General features: G+C 35.4%; 1 protein-coding gene across 1 annotated transcript in view; it reads right to left on the bottom strand.

The window, feature by feature from the left end:
* LOC108754566 (glypican-6) overlaps positions 1–25871 on the bottom strand; it is a 185655-nt gene extending 159784 nt beyond the window's left edge. Inside the window, exon 1 of the mRNA XM_018496985.1 lies at positions 25331–25871. Coding sequence (XP_018352487.1) covers positions 25331–25478 — 148 coding nt within the window. The 5' untranslated portion in view covers positions 25479–25871. The remainder of the gene's footprint in view (positions 1–25330) is intronic.
* Positions 25872–26618: the final 747 nt, after the last annotated feature.

The raw sequence follows: 26618 nt of genomic DNA, 5'->3' as shown, positions 1-26618 counted from the left end.
CAAACGCGTTTGACGAAAGAGTTTACCCTTGAATTCATGTACAGACGTGGAGGCACGAATAGCAGGGGGTAAAGAAAGAAAGAGAGAGAGAGAGAGAGAGAGGAAGGGAGAGGGAGAGGCAGAGGGAGAGGGGGCAGGAGGTTTAGAGAGAAAGAGAAAAGTTTTACAGTGAGAGTTGATTAAAAGCTTCGCGAAGCGTGTGCATGCGCCCCCCTGAGGGCGACTGACATTTGCCCGGTTTCCTTTGCAGTCGGACAATCCCTCGCACACAGCACAGCACAGGTCGGGTATGGCCCGATTGTCGACGCGAACGACCGCGCAACCCCTGGTCGAGAGCGGAGAGAACAGGAAAACCGCGAATAGAGAGAGAGAGAGAGAGAGAGAGAGAGAGAGAGAGAGAGAGAGGAAGGGAGAGGGAGAGGGAGAGGGAGAGGGGGCAGGAGGTTTAGAGAGAAAGAGAAAGGTTTTACAGTGAGAGTTGATTAAAAGCTTCGCGAAGCGTGTGCATGCGCCCCCCTGAGGGCGACTGACATTTGCCCGGTTTCCTTTGCAGTCGGACAATCCCTCGCACACAGCACAGCACAGGTCGGGTATGGCCCGATTGTCGACGCGAACGACCGCGCAACCCCTGGTCGAGAGCGGAGAGAACAGGAAAACCGCGAATAGAGAGAGAGAGAGAGAGAGAGAGAGAGAGAGAGAGAAAGGAAAGAAAAAAGAAGCTGTGCAAAGTCAGCCCGGTTGATTCCCAGTCTCTGAGAGCGAAATGTTCGCGCAATTCCATTCACTCCCCTCCCCCCCCCTCCCCCTCTTTCGATTAATGCACTCTGGTGTTCTCCGAAGGATTGAAGGATCGCTTTGTGAACGACAATTGATCCCCGCGGCTTAACACGATCACCTAAATCAAGGTCACGCAAGCGAAAGAATCGATCGGATTGAAGGTACACACTGAGACAAGTTTCTAGTTGAAAATGGTCGAACCAGAAAATTCTAATCGTATCAATTGAAATTCTCTCAGGTTGTATCAAGAATTATAATAGGTTTCAACTTGAAAATTCTGATTTATCCATTTCCAATCAAAATTCCAATTAACGTAACCGGACTCTTTTTCCAGTGCAGTACAGTTTTTCAGGAAACCGGAAAAAACTATGAAAGCGATAAGAAGAGTGCAAAATAGACGTCTCAAAAACACTTGAAAAAGATAAAGAATATAATAAATAAATAAATATATATATACGTACATATATATATATATGTAGCTTTTCTCACATTGACAAATCGAAAGGCGATTCATTATTACACAGAAAAAAAAAGATACTGTATGAGCATCAGCTAATAGCAATTAATTGAAAATAATCTCGTTTATTCGAATAACAGTACATAAATGTAGGTGACTTGGGACAAATAATTTTTATTAAATTCAATCACGGATTAAACCACGATTAAATTTAACAAAAATACATCCCAAGTCACCTACATTTACGATATTAATGAAACAAATAACATTTTACTAAAACAAGATATATTAGTTTTATTAAAGGGCGGGAATACACCAATAATAGCGAACGCTCATTCAACTGTTTAGTCCGTTGAACGCAGCCAATGGCTACGTTTATATCGTGCGCTTAATCCGCGACTTATACGATGGATGTCTTTGTTTAACTACAGAATAATCTACAGAATAAACAAAGCCGCGGTTTAAATGCACGGTGTAAACGTAGCCATTGATGCTGAGAGATAAATGACCGCGTTTCTCGCTAAATATGTGCTAAGAATAAACTTTAAACCATTGAGAGCGATTGCATATCAGCTTTACTCTACGTTTCGTCTTCCTGTCGGCTATTATGATGTTGGCAGGGCTAATTAACGAAATCTCATTATCTGACAAGCGACAACGACGGGAAGGAGATCCGTTTTTCAACAGACATAACTAACGTGTACGACACGAGTTACCTATTCGTGCGTACGTCGCCGCCGGTGTGTCGCGTAGCTTTACAGCCTTACTTCCTGCTCGTAAAAGTAAATGTACGCCGAGTTTAACGACTTGTTCATTCGACGTTACAGGATTTTGGAGAGTAAAGCTGTTCGGGAAAGCTGCGAATAGTTGTCGCGACAAGACGTGTCATTAATCGGAGTAAAGACACACCCCGAGAAACGGCAGTCGAGTGTTTCCTGTAGTATCTTTAAGATAAAAAAAAAAAAGTAAGTGTATGTCGCGATTTCAAGAATTACATTTTCGCAGGCATGTCTTCGAGTCTCAAGAAGAAATCGTCGACAGAAATAGCACGGATTTTATCATCCCACAGCCGATATCTCGTCCACAATATTTACATTTTATGTTATTTGCACACACGATTTGTATTTATTCGCTCTATATGTCACATAGATATTCATTTCTGCGCATATTTTCTCTTCCCGGGTCAATCGATGAAGCGACTGTCGTTTAACACGCTTTCTTATCGTAATTTGTCGTTTGATATCGAGACGAGTCAAAAGAGGGTTCCGAGTATTTCTCGTATGAACAGTCGATGGTTTTTCCGAGAAAGGGAAACACGCGGAGTTTTACATCTTGATTAAAAGCACAAGAGAATTCATTCTATTTATTCCACAAATTCCGCCATTATTACACACGGAGAGCCCGAGTCAGAGATAGAGAAATTTATATGATGATTAAATAGAAATATATATATTTCTAGATGCGCGAAATTAGCAAAGAATTCTAGTTGATGGGAATATAAATTACGGATGTATATTAATAAAATTGACGAGAACAACAAGTGCAATTTTCATCAGTCAAGAATTAATGAAAGGTACAAAAAGAAAAGAATACTAAGACAAAAAAAATATAGTACATTCTTACGCTTCGCAATAGTTGAACGAAGTAGTAACGTGGCACGATTTTCTGTTTCCATCTTTAACAACGATTTCGCCCGGCGGATCGAAAAAAAATGTTTAACGGAAACAGTCTCGAAGCGATCTTCTCGCAAGCAGACATTTTCTTTTTTCTTTCTGTTTGCTCGCGTATAAGCCGGCCCCGGGAAGTGCTCGCGCGAGTAACGAGACTCTCGGGTCGCTATCAAATTGGTGGGGCAATTTTCCAGGGAAAGTATCCGGTCCGTGATAAAACTCTCTGTTTACCGACGCCGCCGACTTGAGCTCTCCCGTGTAATCCCGAGCACGTTTTTTTTCGATACCGTCTATACGTGCATCGTGTGTAAAGCAAGTTTCCGTCGGGCGTCATTTCGACGGTAGAAAGGTAGATTCGACGGTGCGGCGCGCTAAAGGGACCTACGAGAGAGGGTGTGTGTGTGTGCGAAAGGGATGAAGGTCAATAAACTTTCAACCACGTTTTCTCGCCCTATCCCACGTCGTTTTGCGCGTCGTAAAGCAACGCTGTTTCGCAAGCTCGTCGTAAAGCGAGGCTTGACTGTTCATAATTAATGTACGACAAACGACACACCGATTGGGATGAAACCCTCGGATAGATATATATATATAGCTTACAGTTGCAGAAAATCAGATGTGCACGATGAATTAATCTTGCTTTCGATTTCGTACACAATTTCTAACTGCACACACACACACAGATTGAAGGAAATAATCATTTTTCCTTTTGCCTCGAATCAACGATGTGTGTCTTGACATTTCCAACTCTGATCGAGAATCGAAGTTATAAATCTAGTTATCGGAAACTTCGAAATGTTCCCAGCTTTATTCACCTGTTTTTCCTATAGCATTAACACAACGCTAACTTCGAATTTTATGTTTCCCCGGTGAGATTCTTTCGCGAATTCTTCAAGTCTCGGTGGACTATATGGCGCAGACGACTCCATCGTGTTGAGTATTTACACGCGCCTAAGGTATCATCTCTCTTCGTTTATATACGCACGGCAGCCGGCATAATTTTAACTTTTACGACGTATCCCTCGTATTTTCCCTGCAAGCCCCACCGCGTGTGTAACATAGAAAATATTTCTTTGAGATTCGCATTTTCATCATATCGCCATATAAATCTCTTCTGGATACACTTGACAATTTTTTCCTCGTGCTGTCATTTTGTATTCGTTGCAGCGATAAATACCACAAAAATATATCGCAACAAATATCACGATCTTTATAATTATGAAATTCTAATTTATTAAAAATCAATTGTTTAAAACTCGTACTCACTGCGGCCACTTTGAATTGTGACGTGGAAGCTTAAAAAAGTACATAAAGCAAATTTTTGCAAACTGCATTAAAATATAATTATTTTGTAATAAAACAATATTGCAATTTCGATAAATTTGTAAAATATATCAAAAATTTCCCTTGTACTCTAGTAATCAATAAATAATCATATATTTAGAATGGAATTGTATCTAATCAAATAACGAAACAATATAACAGCCGTCGAAATAAATAGAATTGAAATAAATAGAATTTTATTCTATTGTAAAATAAATGAAGGGTTTTTTTATTTTACAAGTGTATTCTATATTAATGTAAATATTATTTTATTTAAAAAACGTTTCTATTTTAACATATTTTTTGCAAGAATTTTCATTATAAGTTTTCTTGCTTCTGACGTCATCGATTTAAATATTCATCATATAATATTATCTGAATAATTCGCAAGACGTGCATCACAAAATTATAAAATGAAAGAAGAAAAAATAAAATAATCTATTAGATTCCACTCGACACATTTTTGTTAAAGAGAATGAATTGAATATTTGTATTATATTTTACACGAGATGTGCATTCGAAATCGTTCTCACTAAATAAGACAGTCGGCTGTCAGGTTAGGAAGGCTAATTTGCTGGATCACGAGCCGGCTAATCCCCGACCCGGATCGGGCATCGCTTTCGTATTATATGAATATACCTGTCCTGTGTAAGAGAACCCGGCATTCATTCTATACCTGCCTTTCTACCGAAGGCTTAGGGGCTTAGAACCGTATAGTATGCCCAATTTTCACTAGGAGCACTCATGCGAAACTCTATTGGGGAAACTCGTACGATATCATGCATGCAAACTCGCTTTGGCCTGACTTAATTGAGCTGTTTGCTTTGAATGGGCTATACATATCAAGCCGTAAAAATCTAAAAATCCTACCACAATGGAGGACAGTTCTATCATCCTGCAGATATTTGCATCTTATTAAGAATACTGTTAGCAAAAGATCCCGCTTATTGAAGAGTACTGTACCGCACAATTACTTTTATTTCAAATTTTAAAGCTGTTTCGAGAAAGAATAAATAAAAAACAGCTCAAGTATAAAAAATTTAATTAAATACAGATCAGAAAATAATTTTGTTAAACTATGAAAATAATCGTACAGGACGATCAAGTTGATTGTTGGAATATTGAAATTTTTTGCAGCACTGCTTGAATTTTCTACATAATTATTTGATGGATCAATAAAATTATTTTCACCGTATCTACCTGAATCTTCTTCAGTAAAATTGTTCTTCTCGTATAAAATATTAAACCTTTCAAAAAATAAAAAAAAATGCGCCTTTCCTCCCTCTTTCGACAACTTATCTTTTCGCTTTTGTCCAAACAAATAGCAGTCGGCCCGACGATTAACACGCAACTGCCGCGAGTTTGGTGCGTAACGACGAACTCAGTGAAATCTCATTTTCAGGCACTCTCGTCGCGACAATAAGCCCTCATCTCGCGTCGGCTTTTAGCAAGTTTCCGTAGCTGAGAAACAGGACGAAACGCGGAGCGCACCGAGGAGGACGTTATCCTTACACACCCCACACACATATACATATAATACATTTACGGCAAACTTGCGTAGCGAATCGCGCAGTGATACGCGTTATGAAGAGAGACGAGAGATCTCGATATAAGGCCGACGACGAAGTCAGATGCCGCCGTTAGAAAGACCGCGATAGCACTGTAATGTTAACGTCGAGGGAGGGCGAGACCCCACCCCCTCCTACCCTTCTGGGGGCGCCCGAACTCTCTCTCTCTCTCTCTCTCTCTCTATCTGATGACGGGTAGTGTCAGGTAACGAAAGGCGAGCGTCCCTGTGACGAGATACAAGCCGCCTCGAAACCCTCGTCGCGAAGTGACGCAGATATAGTGTAACTTGAAGAGCGCTTCAACGTACGGACAAAGTGAGATCGCGACGTATGGTCGTAAGGGGATGGAGAGGGAGGCCTCATTTCTCTCGTGACAAACTCGAAAGATTTGAAGTACTGTGAAATGTGAAATGTCCATTTACTATCCCCGGCCTTCTCGTGTTCGCCGGCTATTTAAGGAGACGATTGTGCCCCCGTTAAATTGAGAGAGACTTACGGCTTACGAGGACTCTCCACGATGTTTCTTGAAATTTCCTCAGAGTTTAAACTTTTGGAAAATTAATATGTGCCGAAAAAAGATTTTTTCACGGTAAAAAGAATTATTTCTTTGTTACACATGTCTATTTGTTTCCTGCTATTATTCCAATAGTTCAGTTTCGATAGATCAGCTGTTTCTGTATACAAAGATTTGTTAATTGAAAATATTACTTTTGTCACGGCAAAATATGAATATGGAACAAAATTTTGTTGCAATAATAATAGCACCTAAACGAAGTACCTTTAAGATTATGCGAATACGCAACAAATAAATATAAGAAATTAAAGCTCTTAAGGCTCTAAACGGAGTTGGATTTTTAGTTCTTAAATAATTCGATGTAAATTTATATAAGTACTCAGATCCAATTCTGCAAGCTGCGCGCCGAATTTAATTTTGTCTTGAAACATAATCTCACAGAATTAAAATTAATATCACAAATTAAATTGCTTGTCAATTTAATAATATTCATATCATAGAAGAATCTTAATTTGATGCTGATAAGCATCTTAAAACCTATAAGTAATTTTGCTGCAAAGAATAACTTTTAATAATTTTACACGTGTAGAAAAATATGCTTTCTGCAATGCAAAGTACGAAATCTTGTACATAAAAATTAAAATTTTTCCACCGTTGCAATTACAAACGGATTTAAATATTTAATCGCAAAGGGTAGATAAGAGAAGGTAAAAGTACTCGGCCATATTGAAGTAAATATGAAACTGGAAGGGAAGTATGGGGCTACATTGTGAGTGCAACAGCTTGCCTTCTTCAGCTTCCTGTTTCTATAATTTATCTCTACTCTCTGCAGACATTTACCTATGTATTTTAACCGAGCATTTCAAAGTCTCTTCCTGTCAAGGTGACAGATGAAAAATTCATTATCGCATTATATTTAATTAATATTGCAAATATAAAACTTAATGTAGGTGCGTGTAAATATTTATTTCGACAATGTAGTAAATATAATTAACTAATTAACTTACCGAGTTTCCTCGTTAATTATTAACAAATAAATGCACAGCGGTAAAGTTTAAAGAATAATTTTTCACATTTCTCATAATTCTTAATAAACGTAAATATGAATATCTTGCATTTTGTGTTGATTTATTTTACGGATTTATTTAATCGGCAAATTTTGAAATACCCGCAACATATTTTGTGTAATTCTCTGTTCATTAAGTAGTCAATAAACCGAAAACAAAACTCGTCATTTACCGCTAATTATCGAGAATCACTGCGCTTGGTTAAATGAAATATGGATAATTCTCAACATCACTGACAAAACCAATGCATTTGAAATATAATGAACCAGTCGCTCTCGGATTTTTACATGCTGTCGGCATAGAGAAGATATCACCGTACGACGAAAAAATTGAATTTGCGACCGCGAAGTAATTGTTTCAGCATATCCGGCGTGAAAAAAAGCTCGGTCGCGAGAGATCAAAATTGAATGTGCTCAAATTGGAATGTGCTCGCATTGACAAAGCGGTAACTTGTCGACGAAAAATTCAATTAGTCGTTGACGTTTATCAATCGCCATACTATTACCATTTAAACTCTCGAATTTCACGAATTTTTTTGTCTCCCGTGGAACACATTTTGCCCAAAAGGTCAGAGATAGAATCGATTTCGTCACAGTTTTCAGAATGAAATGACTTCTGTCAGAGCACCGACAACGATATCTCTCGTGTATTGTCGTCAAACCTTTTCTCGTCGCGCCGTGAAACGCAAAAACTAGAACGAACACGGCATGTAACGTTTGTTATATTGGAGCTGCATCATGGAGGGCGCCTCAAAGAAAAATCGATAAATCGTCACCTTCGCGTGGCTGGGTACAATAAAAATAAAATCAAGATAAATCACTCAGAAGAGTCTCCCCCCCCCTCTCTCTCTCTCTTTCTCTCGTTGCCAAAGCTGAGGGCGCCTTGTAGACGAACGAGTGTCTCTTCTCCACCTCGTTTCTTACCCCCGCTTTTTTTCTCTCTCCTTTTCACGATACGTAGCACACAGCGAGAGTAAAAATAGTATTTCCCATCAATCACAGGGTCGACAAACCCTACCCGGACCGACCATATTTATGTACGTCCGGATAAATAGATAAATAAAGACGAGTAGGCTCATTTAATTCTCCCTAAATTTTATTTATGTATGACCAGCAAACGCGACTACGATAAACAATGCGAGCGTGTTCGTAATTCTACTCGACTGCTGTCGTAGGATTGCAACGATGCATTTATCTCGGGGATAAAATGTCAAACAGATTTTGGAACGTGCCAGCACTTGTCAGATATTTGTCTCGATGTAAAAATTATTCTCCAAAAAGCTCTGTGTGAGATACATTCATCTTGTAAAATGATGAAAAGTTTTATAATTTACCATAGTAAGAGAGATTTTTAGAATTTATTATTTACAAAAATATAGATTCGCATTTATTTAAAAACCAACTAATTAAATTCAAATAAATAATTCTTTCTAATGGAAAATTATTCAACAAAAACTGAACAAAAACGTAGCTTGATTATGTTATATTATTATTTAATTATTAAAAATTGCTTTTTTAATAACTAAAGAATCAGAATGGAATAAGAGAGATTATGAATACATTATTAAAAATCTGATTAATATTAATAGTAAAAAATATATTTAATGAACGCTAAGGGGATTTTCATATTTTCATAATTCGCGAAATTTACTTTATCAGATATTAATTTGATCGAACAATCTCGAGCATCAGATAAAGGTCTGACTCTGTCACAAATTTGCATTTTCCAAGTATCAAATGAACAATTACAAGCCTGGCTGCACATGACGTTGCGGACATGACACGATTATTTTGTACAACTTGTCGTCAGACCGTCGCCAATCTAGAAATGAATCTTATTAAAGGATCCTATCTTGCACTGTAATTAGGTTTGCATGTATATATCGCAGGCAGAGTTTCTTCAGAAAATGAACGAATATAAATCAACAACTATAACTAATCACGAGATTACTGCATCGACGTACGTATACAAAAAGCGTCTCAATCTTCATATAAGAATTATATTGAACGACATCTCATTACTGAGAGCAGCATCATATCTCGATCGGTATTTGTAAATTGCATGCCAGAAAATAATCACGATAATATTGTAACAAAATTCTCAAAAATTAAGACTATTACAAGATGCTCGCTGCAATACACGGTGAACATAAATATCCGACTTTTTTCTGACAATGTAATTTTCGTTAGTTGTGCCGAGAAAAATCTCTTAGTAATTTTCAAGTAAAATTTTTAGCAATCAATAAAAACTCCGACACAAAATATCCTGAAATTTTTCTTCTTTTGCAAAGTAACTTCAATATTATAGTGACATTCTAATGTCTACAAAGAGAATTATTGTCTTTCACCTGACTTATGCTTTCTTTCGAAATTCTTCAAAACCTTTAAGATTAAGATTCACTCTTTAGAATGATATTCATTCTAAAAGTTTTTACAGAGTAAGTATCCTTCATTTGCGAACAGTTTGGATTGACGCATACAAAGTTTCCCAGATTTACATACCGATCGCGGTTTCACATACAAGTATAATCTAATTAATTCGCGTTCCGAGAGAGACGCATTCTTGACTTTGCATTCACAACGTCACCGCGAGAGCATCACGGCGCGACTATATAACGTAACTCCGTCAAGCAACTGCGGTAATTAATCCAGCGGTAGGAATTACATGCACCGAAAGGGGACCGGCTAGCAAACGCGGGTGCAAGGCGACGTGTAGGTACTCGGTGTTATGCATCGCGTCCGTGAAATCTCTCAACGTTATATGCGCCGTTACGCATTCGAGACACGGGTGTATCACGTGTACGTACGTGTACAAAGCGGACAGTCATACAGGACTGCTACACGGAGCGAAACTCATCGCGTCGAGTGAAGCAAGGTGAGCTGGTTTCCAGTGCCGGCCGGGGAGGGCTTCTCCTCGCTGGTGCTGGTTATTTAAAAGTTATAACTTATAACAGCGACCATTAAGCCCGCCGCTGCTCCGACCGGCTGCATTCTGCCACGGCCTGGATATCTCTCCATGAAAAGGTTGCATTCTGCATTCCTTACCGGCGCGCGCGCGCGCGCGCGCACAACGACACACGATCGAAAGCCTTCCCAAGAAAATGTATCCGATTGCCCATAACTTCCTGTCCGTGGCAGTCGCTCGAGCTTAAATCTCTTTTCCATTTCGAGACCGATCCTTCACCCTTCGCCTTCGTCCCCTCTCGCAATCGCGCAAAGGAAAGACGCGATTTTTTAAAGAAAGCGACTGCAACGAACGATCGTAAATTTGCTTCTACAAAGGTACTCTTTTTCGTGGTTATTTTTTTCTTCTTTCGGAATTCACAATATCGTTTATCAGAATGAGGGCGGATAATCGAGAACGTTTTGACTTTTAGTTACTTATTTAACGAATTCGGTCACATTTGCATTTATTAAATTCATAATGTCAAATTATATCCAATTTGAGTAATTTTTAATCATTTCTATAGATCGTCACTACTCTTATTCAGTATATCAGTAATAATTTGATTAAAACAATTGAAATCGAGGAAAAGGATTCGATTTGACTTAAATTTAGTTTATTATTTAACTAAATGCTTACTAACAAGGATAATGTTTAAACTAACAAATGGATTAATTTATGTTTTAACAACACACGAAAGTTAAAAATAACACAATGTTGTTTAAGCGATTGGGTTGTAATTGTTCCTTTGATGTATAACAGTAGATTAGTGGTGCTAAAACTGCTATAAAGTTAAACTAAATGAACTGTAAAAGCATGTAAATATTTTAAACGATTGAACGCGCAATAATAATATTGTTCATTCACTGCATATAGATAATTTATATAAAGCTTTAATGCATCCAGTGTAGTGAGAATGACCAGATTCATTGTTATATCGAAGCATTTAAATGCTTGAAGTCAACTTAACACTGTCATTCAATACAAAAGCCTCTTCGAAATAAATAAAAATTTGAGGACTATTGACACAAGTATTGTACATTTTTCAAAGCTGTTTTGGGTCTTTGTATTCTTAAAGATCTCGAAAACTTTATTATAGGTATAATCTAACATAAACAGAGGCACTAATGTAAACTTACATCGAATACCTGAGTCGTCCATTAAATTTTCTACGCATGCAGCAATTTATTATTCTTCCACTCGACGACATGTAAAAGTGTATCACAGCGTGAACACTAGGGGTCCTTCAAGCTTTAGCCAAATTTTGATCATTTGTTTCCAACAACACGCTGAGAGCAGTATCCATTATGTCACTCGCAGGAGAGTAGACTTCACAGCATACCGCCGAAAATACTGCACAGTATTATATGAAAGAATACACGTGTCTATCTTTTAGCACGAATTATTACCAAGTTTATCTTGGTTTCATAAATAGATCTATTATATCAATAACGTACTTAATGGCTCGATGGGAGCGAGCTGTTTAAAATCAATTCACGTTCGAGCGATTAATCGATGTACACCGCTTTCTAAGCCCGCAATCTCTAAGCATAATATTTATCTACTCTGGTACCGATAACGCTATTCATAAATCAATTCCCAGAATATCGGCTCGTTAGTTACATTAGTGTATCATGTTTTTCTTTTGAAAGCGATAGCATGTCTTTGCAAGATCAGATAACCGGTTTATCCTGAATTCGTGTATGCTAAACTTCATTCGTCTACACCACAGTACATTATCATATATTATAATAATTAAACACTTCATTTAGTAATTTAATAATTTTTATTTCCCGTAATTTGCGTAATTAATCTGCTTTACAAGTAATTTGTTGACTTGAAAAGAATTTAAACGATACGAAGAAAGATATTTTTTTATCTATTATTTCTATAAAGAAATAAATATTCATTGTCAAGTGGAGATATTAATAATCGAGTAACATCAATTAACAGTACATGGTATAATTTTAGAATACCATTATCAATGCCATTTCCATAATCACAGCAATGTGCTCAACAATATTCTAACGATATGTGGGTCATTCAAGAGGTAAACCGCTGAGGTCATTGCGGCGTACAAATCTGGGGTATTACTGGACATTAATTAAGAGAATTGTGTATTATAAATAAGCAGTATAAGATTATGGATTACTAGGATATTATAATGACATTATTAAGGCATTATTAGGGTATTAGTGGGCATAAACATTTGGATATTACTTGGGCATTAGCGAGCATTATTAGTAGACATTGGTGTACACAGTTTTGGTCAGCAGTTCACCCCTCGTGATCATCTTTATAGTATTGTAATTCGTAAGGATAAAGAGAGTTCATTTTGTACTTCCTGCATTGCAAAAGAGATACAGTGTATATCAAGAATGGACTCAACTGGAGAGATAATAAAGAAACAAAGCATAGGACTCTACGAGTTACAACAATATTCGCCGACAGAAACGCAACAAGAAATGCCGACGCGATTTCATGAAATTTAACAGCGTCGGTCAATAAATATTTTAATCCGAGAGTACCTGCTCACTCTCTCGAAAGCGCAAAGAAACCCGAGGGATGATTAAAGTAAAGGAGATTCGAACGCGGCGACCTTAACGCCCTAAAATAGACGGAGACGTTGCAGGAAATATAACGAGTACGCCTGTTTCATTATACCACCGTCCGACAGGAAAAAACTGGCAAAGGAAGAGAAAGAGAAGGAGGAGTAGACCTGAGGGTGGCTGAGGGTAAAAGTATCACGGACCAACTTGTGATCGGGGATATATACCTGATCGAGACTAACGGCAAAAAAAAAGAAAAGAAAAACACCACAATGGCCAGGGATGGTATTATTTGTTGAGTCATCTTGTACGCGTCTCTCTCTCGAGAGGAAAAGATACTTCTTCAACGTTAAAAGAGAAGAAAAGCGAGTATATCGGTGTCCATACACTTGTTTTACATACCGTAAAAACTCTTCGTTTTCATTTTTCTACATTCTCGCACGTTTAGTCCATTTTCGGTTCATTTTCTTTCAACCGACAGAGTAAGAAAGACAAGGGCAATGAGAAAAATCGGAAAAGGGCCAGTAGCTATGTGTTATGGAAATGAATATACTAAGAATTCGTTCAGGTTCACTCTTTTAAAAGATATCGTAGATACCATAGAACGAGATAAATTGGACGATACGATTGTATTGATACGATCGAGTAATGACAGTATTTTTCTTTTGAAAAACTTTGTGTCGAATGCATAGCTTTGTCGGAAAAGAATTTTGAATACAAGAGAGACCGTAAAGAAAACAGGTAAAGCTGAAGAAATTTCCTTACAAGGAACTATGTGCAAAGCATCTAATTTTTTTCTAATATTATTAAATAGTTAATAAATGTGAATTTATGGAAATTTTATTGAATTAATAATTCTTAAATAAATAAAATAAAATATAAATTACGATTTTTAATTCCACACTGAGAGAAAAATGTCCAAGTATTTTTTACAAAGCAAATGTTACTTACGAAATTTGATCGTGACGAAATATACATTTTTGTAAAATATTGGGTCGGGCAAAAAGTTTCTTCGTATTTGTTAACTCAAAATTGTATGTACAATATCTTCGTCAAAAATGAACGAAATTTAAATTTAAAAAAAGGATCTTAAAGCTTGTAATCTTTACTTTTGTAAGGTTACGATATTTTTTTAAGTTTCTGTGAGTTTGTAATTTTTACATTTAAAAAACTACGAGCTGAAAAAGATGAAAAATTTTCTTTTCACTTTGGGGATCTCTCACGTGTCCAAAAAAAACTTACGAAAATTTTCGACTACCTATCGTGAAAGCTTGAAGCTTTCCTTACAAAACCTTTAAAAAATATTTTGCAAAAAAATTTTTTTAAATATGAAGAAACTTTTTCGCCGACCCAGTATATCTTATTTCTGTGAAAAATATAAATATATCTCATTAATTGCAAAAAAAAAAAAAGAAAATAGATGGCTTATTTGCTAGAAATAAAATTTTATTTCGCCCGTGTATTTAAAGAAATATTTATTTCAACGAAATAAATATATTTTTCACAAATGAATTTTAGGCATCTTTTTCTCAGTGCAGCCATTGAATGATTAATTATTGTTTCGACATTATCATGCGGAAGGCGTTACGAAATATAATTAATCAGACCTTCGTTTCTTTTACACAACGTACTCGGCGTTAGATTTTCTCAACGATTCATGTTTAATTATTGTTGCACAGTATATACCTATCTTTGTAAAGAGGGAACTTAATTTTTATTAGATTCGTCGCAAAAGAAAAATTGATTTCTCCCGGAAGCAAGACCTTGGGAAAAAAAATCTGTCGAGTCGTAAAAAACTTCCGACACTCTCGCTCGCTTCTGTGGACCACCGGACGTGCGACGTATTAACTGCATGTCAAACACGGTTTTTACGATCGCGTTAATATGTCGCTTTGCATTTAGCATGGGGGTACGAATATCATCGGACCAGGGTTTCGAGAATGAAGGTTAAACAGAGATAATGATTGGTTCGTATTAGTTTTAATGATTGTCGCGCTGTAACATGTGTCTGGTCGTATTAACGTGTTTGGAAATCGTCAACAGGAAGTGTCGCAGAAAATTTTGTCCGATTGCAACTTTTTTATCCGATTACAGCATAAAAAATGTGTAGCATGATCAATGAGGAATTATAAATAGTTGATCAGCCAAAGATAATCAATGTAAAAATGAGTAAATATAATTTATATATAAATATAAATAAGTACACGCAAACGTGCAATAAAAAAATATTTATAAAAAATTATATATATTATAGAATTTTTTTAAATAGATTTATGACATTATCTTTACTAAATTAAAAATAAACTATGTTTCTTTTTTAATAGAGGCTTTGTATCATTAATCCGATCAAAAGCGGGACGATAAGAATATTGTGTGTTTATTAAAAAAATATTTATACAAAATATTTATACTAAAGTACACTCGGGTATGAATATTTCGACAAAGAAGTTGCTTGAAGTTATTTTTTTATGGAATTTCTACTAATAATTTATCTTTAACGAAATGAACTACGAGCGTGTCAATAAAAAAAGGAGTAAAGCACGATGTTAACAGAATACTAATTGTCAAACACAAGCTTGCCACTATCTAAAGTATTAATTATTAACCACCCGTAGGTAGTTCGCGAATAATAAGCCGTAGAATGAGGGATAGGGGGAGAAAAAGGAGAGAGAAGCAAGCGCGTTAATTATCCTGCACATCGCATAGCTACGCTTTAATATACCGAACCCTGCAAGTATTCGCGCAAACAGTGCCGTAACTGTAATTTTTATAACAGCCCAATATATGCACGATGTCTTTTATTATGCACAAAATAATAGATATATTTATGTCTATAGAGCATTTTCTAACTATTATGTTTACAAACGCAACGGTATTTCTGTGTGTATCTATTTAGAACAATCTATTAAATTTAAATTTATTATACAGTACCAGTCTTTTTATTAATTATCTGAATTTCGACGAAGCCTAAAATTTCCCGTGCATTATCAATAATGTTATTTTTTACAAATATTTGTATATAGAGCGGTTTTTTGTATATATATAACAAATGTAACTGTTACGTTTATTACATATTTAAAGGCAATGATTTTCTATATCTTTTAAATTTAAAACGATCTATTAAATTTAAATTTACATCAGTCCAAGTTTTTTTTTATCTAAATTAATCTAAATTTAATCGGAATTTTGAATAAAAATCTCTAATTTTTCCTGTAAATTGTGCATTATCGATTCTGTTAATCACGCGATATTATTGAATCATATATTTTATATTAAACTAATTATTTTATCGTCACACAATAAGACTATATACGTTCCTGAGGTATCAATGTGACACAAGGACGCGTGTACCCGCACGTGTGGTACAGTTGTCGCGATAAAACATAAAACAGGACGCCTTGGCGCTTTTTTCCTTCCCCAGATTGTCTCCGCGTCTCGCCCTCTCGGCTGCTTTTTCGCCCTCGCGAATCCAACAAAACCCAACGGCTGCTTTTGCTTTCATCTCACCGATAAACGCGCCCGTATCTGTGTAACGCAGTCAGAATGATAACGAAGATAAATCACTCGGAACGATGGTTCTTCCTCACAGTAGCGAATTTCAGAAGGTGCGGCGAGCATAGTATAAATTAACCGCATTTACAAAGTTAGCATATTAATAATGTAAATCAAATATATTTAGGCGTCATAAACCTCTTAACGTTCGTTATGTGGATACGTACTTTTTATAATCAACGCATTAATGTTTGGATGCCGAATGTACCGGGAGATTACTTTACTGAGAAAAAAACTACTTAAAGAAAATACCCAAAAATTTATTTGTGAGATATATAATGTTTCTTTCATTTATATAAATCCTTATTTGAATATATAGCAAAATAAAATTTTATTCCTAGCAAATAAACCATCTATTTTATTTTTTTTTTACAATTAATATACGTATTTCGTCATCACGGTTAAATTATTTTACAACCATAAAATAAATATCGAAGGAAACATAATATGTAAGATTTGATTATAAATATTTCAATTTTTCTTCTCACTATTGGCTTAGACTTCCCCGATCCTTTAAACAATTCGAAATCGCACTGTAAATCCATGAGTGAAACAAGTACCTTCATATGTATGATTTAGTTTTCCGTGTAAACGTAACACTTTATTACACATTTAAATATGTAAAATCCATTTTTTATACAGTACTATATTATTTGTATGATAAACTAAAAAATACATATAAAGGCATTTTTATTACACTAAGAAAAAAGTCGAAATATTTAAAAGCAAATATTACTTGTGACCTTATCTTCGATATTAACATTAGTTATTAAAAAAGTGTGACAGTGATAACGAAATACACGTTTCTATGAAATATCTCATTTTTCTTATTATAATAAAAAACAAAATAGATGGTTCATTTCCGAAAGATAAAAGCCTATTTCATCGCATTTTAAATAAGATACTTATTTCAGTAAAACAAACCTTATAGCTCGCAAATAATTTCTAAAGTATTTTTTCTCAGCGCATAATAATCACAAAATTAATATGTCCGTCAAAATTAAATATCCGCACGCAAAAAAGATTTCTTATCTACGTACAACTGCTAAATATAGGCTTTCCCAATTTTTCAAACAGTTCGAAACCACGTGATGACTGCATAATAATCACGTAACTAATATACAGAGCTAAATACGATCTCCGTGCGCACGAAATCATAAAAATATTTTCGCTTGCCTACGCAGGACTCGTATCACGCAGTATGCAGTAATGCTGGCTATGCGTAAACGCCGCTTATCTTCCGCTCGTGCGAACAGATACGCTGGCATTCTCTCGGGACTGATAAACGTGTTTGATTGCGACGCAGATAGCGGAGTCGCGGATTTCGCGAGTAACGCGACGCGAATACCCGCGCCTTTGCAAATACGGAGATTTTCCACTGTGCACCGTCGGTAAACGAGCGAGTACGTACATAAAAGCCGAGCGGCTTGTCATTGGCCGCCGCCATTAGCACCTCACCGCGAGTTCTAAAGGTCCATAAATTAAAACGAATTCGCCGTACACAAAACGTGCTAATGAAGCCGCGAGAGGGATGTACGGAGTTAACACTATTGTTTTGGTTTTTTTCCCCCTACTGCCCGTCCCGCAGACGATCAACGCGTTAAACGCAGCGGAAAATGATCTTGCTATTCACCGACGTTGAATATCTTAGAAAAGATTTCATTTAATATTAAGACGTTAAACAGCATTCGCACAGAGTTCCAAAAGTTAAATTTTTTAACGCGATATTCTAAATAAAAAATTATATATATATATATTGTCACCAGTTACAAGAAAAATGATTTGTCTACTGGTCTATTAATCAAATTGTTATTTGGGTAGAAACAAGTGTTGATTATTTAAAGATAATAAACAATGTGAGAGTCAATATTGGTTCGATAAATAACAAGAGAGAGGTGTTCTTCAGATAATTCCAAGTGGCCTTTACTTTGGCAGAGAATCTTAATCTGTGATTCAATAACCGAGAATATTCAAGTAACTAACAAGCAATTACGCGCCATTGTCGCGAAAGGACCTGAGATACGTCGAGAGAAAATCATACATCAACGAGCACAAGGAAACGTAATTCACGGCCGCGGCATCGTCGATTTTTAACGCAAGAATGTCCTTTGGTATTTTATTCATTTCTCCTGACCGTTCGGACTCCATTGGAGAAGTTCTCTCCACCCCCTAAACGAACAAAGAGCATAATTCATCGGCCATAAATCCACTGGCGGTCACGTCGCGGTCCTCGCAAATCAGCTCGCCGAAGTTCGCGAAATAAATTGCGATTCCACGCGGATTGCTGGAATTTATGATTATGACGTTCTATACACGCTGGTGCTTCTCTTACCCTTCAATCCATTCTCGCCTCAACGATTATTTTGCATAACAAAAAAAAGACAAAAGTAACGTTTTTTCTTTTTATTGTATTATAATTTTTCAATAGCGCGAATGATGTGGACACTATATGAAGAAAAAAATTTATCTAAATCTTTCAATCTTATTATTTAAATGTTTTTCGACAAAGAAACTTTACTATTTACAGCGAGATGTTTACGAGATGTGAATAATAAAAAGACTGAAATTTTTACAATATAATTAATGTGAATTTGTTATTCAAAACTTGAAAGAAAAATTTGCAAATTATTACTGAAAAGTGTCAAAAATAGCATTCGGAAGATTTTATGCAAATTGAAGAAAAGATTGCGACTCTCTCGTGATCGTAAAAATTGTAGATGATCCAGGAAACTTTAATCATTACGTAGTTGGATGTAAATAAGTTGAAAGAGTATAAGCTTGAGACGGTTGTCGGTGGTAAACCCTGAAAATGTGGACTAGAGTGAAAAGTAAAGTTGATGAAAGAAAAAGCTTCGCTAATGGCGCGTCTTCCATCGGAGTTCTGCTTGATTTTGCCGCAGCTTTTATGTCCTAACGCTCTTCGTTCCCTACACAATACACTTCCTCCCCTTTAAAGTAATTTTTTCTTCCCCCCCCCCCCCTCAAAGCGCTGTATTTTAAATCGCCGAGAATTCATCAGGATTTTCGAATATCAACGAACCGAGAGAGTCTAATTAGCATCGCTCTGAATAGACATAATATAATATCATAAGCGAAGAAAACCGATATTTTGCTCAGATTTTAAATTTTGCTGGATCTGAAAATAATTTGAACCATCAAAATAATTATATTAGAAGCTAAACAAAATAATGCTGTCAAACAATTTGGATATTCTAGCAACCAGTTAGAGTTTCTAACAAAATTATTTTCAGATCTATATAAGACCAACAAAATTTTAGATTTTTCAACAAATTCATTCTTTCAATATACAATTATAAGATACAACTTTTAAACAGATTTCCAAATATTAAATCCAAATATTAATTCCAAATATTATTTCTATAGTATATTAAATTATTTCACAACCAAATTTAGCGATATTTAAATTTAATTCCTTATATTTCACTTATCTTGCATAATTTGATATTGCAAAATATGCTTCTATTATTCCAATATAATAAACATAACTAACGTGTGGAATAATTCCTAAAGAGATCCACGTCATTTTCGTGAAAATTCGAAAGTTTAAAAGAAGCGAAGTCCTTCCTCGATTATGAGATCATTACAAGAAAATAATTTCGGAGCTCCTCCTCGTTTCATTACAGACCATCTTTTTATATAGATCGAGTTTAAAGTCTTCCATTGAAAAAAATTTTCCAATGGCTCAACAGCTGGCACTCGATAATTGCCGATTCCGAAAAAAAAAACGAGGGGTGCTGCGTGAAAGGTAACGTTCAATGGTCTACGTATGTCGTAATTACTGACCGGCCAGCCAATAGAAGCCTATTATTATCTATCTAATGTCTATCCTTCCTATTCGATAACGCACGATATATGCACTCCCTAGTAAACTTCCTACGATTGAATTGCGTTTGTAAGGCGTGATCGCAATCGTCGATCGCGAAACTCGACGTACAAGCAATAGGATGTGAATATTTTTTTTGAAATGCTTAAATGTCGTGAAACTTACATAATACTTATATAATTCGGTGTATCTGGACACCATAATTCAATAATTATGTATACACTGAAAAAATTTACTAAATTTTAATACACGTTTCTTTGAATAGTACTGATTAACATTTAAACATTTACTTATATTATATTAAATAAATATTTAAATAATAAGATAAAAGAGGACTACAAGCCTAATATAAAAGTTTTTATAAATTTTTATAAATAGTTAAATCATCAACAAAAACAAACGTTTCATATCGGACGGGTCATTTTCAATGTTAACAAAATTCGGATACGAACTTACAATATAAAATATAAAATATATATAAATGAAAGGAACGTATAATTAAATAAATATTTACTCAATAAAAAATGATAGTTAAATCAAATTAATGGTTAAAATATGTAAATTTTCTAGCTCGAGACTGCTAAGCAAAAATTAATAATTAGAAAGGTCGAAAAACACGAGCAACGTTTATTGGATGTTTAAAAGTAAACTAGTTTATTATTCTTAATGTACATTGTAATAAACTAGTTTATTTTTAAACATATAATAAACATCGCTCGTGTTTTTTTGCCTTTCTAATTATTTAATTTTTTTCTAATTAATGCTTCTTGTAGCAAATAAACATGTTTAGCAGATATTTACTTAGAAATATTCAAACAAATATTTATTAAAATATAGTTTGTTTTTCAATGTAACTTTCAATCCTCTCCTAATTGAAGCATAGGGCTTTGAACCCAATAACTGATCTATTATTCTCATCATTGTCGGAACATGCGACTTAATAATTTTCGCTAGAGATTTATTATCGAAAAGAGTCGAGTTAATCTTGTGAAGTATTTTAGGATCAGACGGCTGTAATTGTACACAATTTATAGCTTCCTGTTAGGCTCTCTTCATCCAGTCGGTATATTACAATTTACTCAGATTATTATAATTAGAGAGGAAAATCCATGTAGAAAAAAAGGAATTCGATACTTCCACGTGGATTATCGACACAAAATTTGTGTGAATAGGGAAAGAAAGAGGAAGTAAAGTGATTCGACGTTCATCTTGCGATCGGCCAATCGCACTCGGTGAGGATTTCAGAGTCACCGAAAGGCCAAACCCGTTTGATATGACAGACGAACGTTCAGCCGCTCGTTCCAGTGAATAAATTCAACTTTGATGTCCCAATCATCGCGCGTCGATCTTGTAATTAAAATCGAATTTTCGGGACGAATCGAGGAAGAGCCGGAATCAATTTCGCTCCGGTCGAGCGAAAGAGAAAGAGCTCGCCAGAAAACTCCCTCGCATTCGCGGCGAACCGGATTCTGGGAAGTCTTAAAAGCAGTCGCCGACTCTCCTTTTTTCTTCCCCTTTGCGATGCACGGCTGCTCTATGTATCGCCACGGTTATTTTTGCGGGATAACGAATTGCAGGGGCGCGTCGTGTATCACATTACGAGCAGCTCTCAATTTCCACGGTTAGCCGCGTCTCCGCGACACCCCATTTTTATCGCCCCGCGTTACGCGATAAAGAAAGTCTACAGCGATAAAGAAATTCGCGAGAAATAATATATTTCCTATGTAAAGGAAGATACGTTTCGCTTGATTTCAGAGCGTTTTTTAGAAACTTCTTCCGATATCTCGTCGAGACGCCCGCTTTAACCCGAGAATTGTCATCTGAGCTGTTTTTATATCCTAGCGGCAATAAAATTTAAAATGCTAGATATTGCTACAAGATATTTTCATTCCTTTTTAATAACTCTTTTTTACGAAAGTCGAAAGTTCCAAGTTCATATTTTGACTGAGGTATTAACATTTTTAGCAATAAATAATTATTCATAAAATTTTCATGCTTATTATAACTTCACTATTAAAATGGATGAACAATCTAATTAAAGATATTAATCTCAGCTTCAGTTTACTAAAATCCGTTTTTACCGAAAATAAGATTATTTCTATTAACTGATTTATTCTCGTCGGTCTGATTTCAATTTATAATCAAAGTATATTATTCTTTACAAATTTAAATAAACGTACATTCCATCGAAAACCCGAAATAAGAAATTATATTAATTAATCTTTTTTTTTTCAATACTTATATTTAGCTATTTAATGTGTTTATTTCGTATACTGATTTCTACTTACTTTTCTCCAGAAAATTATAAATAAATTTAATATCCATATAATGTTCTTAAAACTAAATAAATCGGAAAACAATCAATCAATAAAAAGATAAGATAATTTGATCTTGCATTTGGCTTTACGTTCCTTTATTAATTAGCATTAACAATCAATAATATCCAATTTGTTGTTATAATAATAATGATTTTTCATTGGGGTATAAAAACCCCAGATAATCGTTTACTTAAAAAAAGAATCAAGTGACTATTCCCGTATTAATTAATTCAAGCTATTTAAAATTCCCAATCAAGCTGCGAATTCAAAAATCTAAGGTTACTTGACACATCTCGTTAATCGTTCTATTATGGAACTAGATCAAAATCGCGATAATAAGATAATGCGACCTAATAACCGTAAGATCTACATCGATAAATCAGGTTCGTATTGATTAAAGTGTAAGAACGTCTGCATACAACTCATCCAAACTTATCCGAAAAGTTTAGCGCGCTTAATACCTATAAAATACGATCTCATCTCCCAGAGAGTGAATTAAGACTGACGTGAATTCGTTAACTGCGGATATCAAGAGTTCGTCGTTTTACGAGCTCCGACCGTTCGGCCATAAGGAGCATCGCTAAACAAATCAGTCCCCTAAATGCATCTTTCATTCACATCCTGTACATTAAGCGCTTAATGCGGCTGTGCAGCTTCTACGTGAAGATCGGAACCGAGTGAGATCTTTTGCTATCAGACGGAAATTCCACTTTTGACAATAAATTTTTCTCCTCCTCCTCCTCGCCTCTTTTCATTACTCTTACAGAAATCCAATTTAATACTGAAACGTAGTGATTAATTATTATACTTATTTTGAGTATTTAAAATCCCGTATAGTATAGATTATTCCAGCAATATTTTAACAATATTATAACGTTCCAGCAATATTGCGATAACGTTGGCCGAGTTCGTCGGAATATTCAGTTTGTAACTGTTGGAAGTTGTTTTCTTCGCTGTGATAGAGACTGTCTCTCTGGATTTAAAAGTATAATCCAATTAGCGCAAAGAAAACTTCCAACACTGTTAGATATCAAAAGGAGCAATGGCAACCCAATCTTTCGAGTTAAATAACATTTTGTTATTTTTAACTTCCATGTGTGTCAAAATCAATCCATTTCTATGCTTAGTTTCAAAGTAAGCAACATCCATTAACGTATTTAATAAGTAAGTAAATTTAATACATTTAGTAAATAATAATAAAAAATTAATACTAAAAAATTTAGGTCAAATTTATTGCATTCTTTTGAATTAAATTATTTAGACTGCATTATTTTAATTAAATTAACGACGTATTAAGTGGAAGTAGTGGCGACCCACAGAAATGATTAAAAAGGACTCAAATTGGGTATAATTTCACGTTATAAATTAAACAGTGAACAGTTGTAAAACAAACATTTTGCTGAAAGTGGCCATTGTAAACGTTGCTGCAAACTTCTGTACTGTATGGAGTGCGAAAGAGCTTTTGATATTCAAAATAAGTGATTAATATGTAATTAGATCAATGGATTGTTGCTCAATGCTTTAGTCGAAGGTCGACTTGACGCTGTAAGATAATGATTAATTATTTATTTTGAATGTTAAACACTGTTTATGGCTTTTACAAAATATTTGTATGCTAATCTACAATATGATCTTTGCTTCCTACTTTTTGCTTTTTAGTACTTTTTATCTCTTATCTTGCTTCTTCGTATTCCGTCGTTCGAGATAAAAGTTGATAAAGAAACAAGAAACATTTGTCAATAAAATAGTTGTAAAGAAAGAACAGGATAAGAGGTAAAACAGAAAAAGAAAACAGAAAAAGAGCATATTGTAAATTAGACTCAAAAGTACTGAATAACAATTGTAGATAAAACGTAAGATGTCTTCTTTACGACTTCTCTTGGAGTGAAAAAGAGATAAAAAGCAAGAAACAAGAAGCAAAAGAGCAAAACTTATATTACAGATTAGACTTAAAAGCACTGAACAATTGTTATAGATGAAATGTAAGATGTTCTCTGAACTCTCGGCCTTAGAACTTTCTTAGAAGAAGCTGCTTCATGTAAAAATGCTTTTAATTACTTATTTTGAATATAGAAAGCACTACTGTTTATTTTTAATACTCAAAATAAGTTAATCACTATTATCCAGTACTAAATTCCTACCATAATTACCATAATTTAACTATAATTACACAACTACAGTTACTGAATAAAAATATTTATTTTATTTACTCTTTATCTCTTGATTTATGTCTTACTATATTAATTTGAAATTATCATTACAGCACATTTGTTTCACATTTAAGAGAACTGTCATATATGGTTAATTATTACTAACACTATAATACTTAATCATAAAAATGGAGCTCCAAATTATAGTTATTTAGCCATGCAATTATAATTACGAATACTAAACATTTTTCTCAGAATTGGAAAAAGATGAATAGTAAGTTACACCCAAGTTAAAGTTAAACTTACGTTTGTGGAACTAGGTCTAAGGATAGTTCGATATATAATATTATTTGCTTCAATAGAAAAGAAACGCACCACACTTGACGCGACGCAGGATACAAATACAAGATTACGCGGAGAATGTAGATCTGATTTTTATTGCTGTACTCTGAACCGCAATAAATTGAAGTGAAACAAACGCGAACTTGTTTCACTTTAACTTCTTACACTGTGTGTACAAGTTCAGAAAGTGTAGCAAAAAAAAAAAAACAAACCGCATGATTTTCATAAAAAAAAAAAAAGAGTGCTGAAAAAGACTCACATGAAATCGCCTCCTTCGGGATGTCGCTGAGCGGGAAGCCCTGTGCCTCGAAGATCGGCCTGACACTGTCGCACTTGAGCCCGGCGGCGTTCACCGTCGTCGTCGCGACGACGACCGTCGCGACGGCGACAATCCACAGAGTCGTCATGGTACTCGTTATTCTCGCGGCGACGCGACGTCGTCCTCCTACCTGCTCCTGCGCGCGGAAACGAAATCTGCGAGCGGGAGAGATGAATGTGTGAACGAGAAGCGGAGAAAGACGGAGACGGAGAAACACACGCTATGATCTCGACACTGTAATTCGCGACGATAACGTGTTGTCGTTGCCGGCGACGGGATTGACGCGACGACACTGACGCGGTTCTTGCATTCGCGAACGCGTTTCCCCTCGCAATCGCGTTTTCGGACACGACAGACCGGCGTGTATTCCTCGTGGCACCGAATCGACGACGAATGAGTAACGGATCGTATCGCGAGACACTCCGGGAAAAACACCGACCTCTCTGTCGGCGCGAGACGCACTGACTGTAGCACTGTAGCGTGGAAGTGAAACCGGTGGAACGAAATGTGCGCCGCGCCGAGAAGCGCCGAACGGCGCGCCGGGCGCGCATGCGCGAGACGGTAACAGGTTTGAAACGGCCAGTGCAGCCAACGGGCGAGAACGTGCCTTGTGCCAATCGAATAACAAGAAAGTACCAATTGAATTGTCGGTAATATCGCACGGTTATCATCTGTCCGTAATATCACCGACGATATACTATTAAAGATCGAAAAATTTTCGGCGGTATAAAAAGGGTCCCAAGGGCCCGGAGGTAATTGAAGAATGCTGACATTATTGATAATTGATATAAATTTGTTATTATTAACAAATAAATATTTGACTCATACATTATTAAATTCATGATTTTTTTATTACATAAATGTTCCATAAATAAATATGCATACTTGTAAAGCTATAATATCCTATATATTGCAGAAAAAAATTACAATTTTTTCTCTGCAGTTATCATCTCTGTTGATAATAAAAAAATCATTTGACGATAATACTGAAATTATAATTTTAAAGAAAAATCGAGTATTGTTGAGTTCTAAATGCATAAATAAAAAGTTCTACTAAACTAATAAATCATAAACTTAGTACAATATTATCAGTTTTTAACTCTTAATTACTTACAATATTCACAAGGACACGAACTCCCGTAAGGATGTCGGTCTTTAATAGTATCTCGTAAGTGATAATATCAAATAAAATGCGAACTAACTTAAAAAAAATAGAAACTAAATATTG

This window comes from Trachymyrmex septentrionalis, unplaced genomic scaffold, assembly GCF_001594115.1.
Source record: "Trachymyrmex septentrionalis isolate Tsep2-gDNA-1 unplaced genomic scaffold, Tsep1.0 scaffold8, whole genome shotgun sequence".
In the NCBI taxonomy this organism is placed as follows: domain Eukaryota; kingdom Metazoa; phylum Arthropoda; class Insecta; order Hymenoptera; family Formicidae; genus Trachymyrmex; species Trachymyrmex septentrionalis.
The sequence above is the reverse complement of the archived record's forward strand: the minus strand, read 5'-3'. Positions and strand labels throughout refer to the sequence as shown.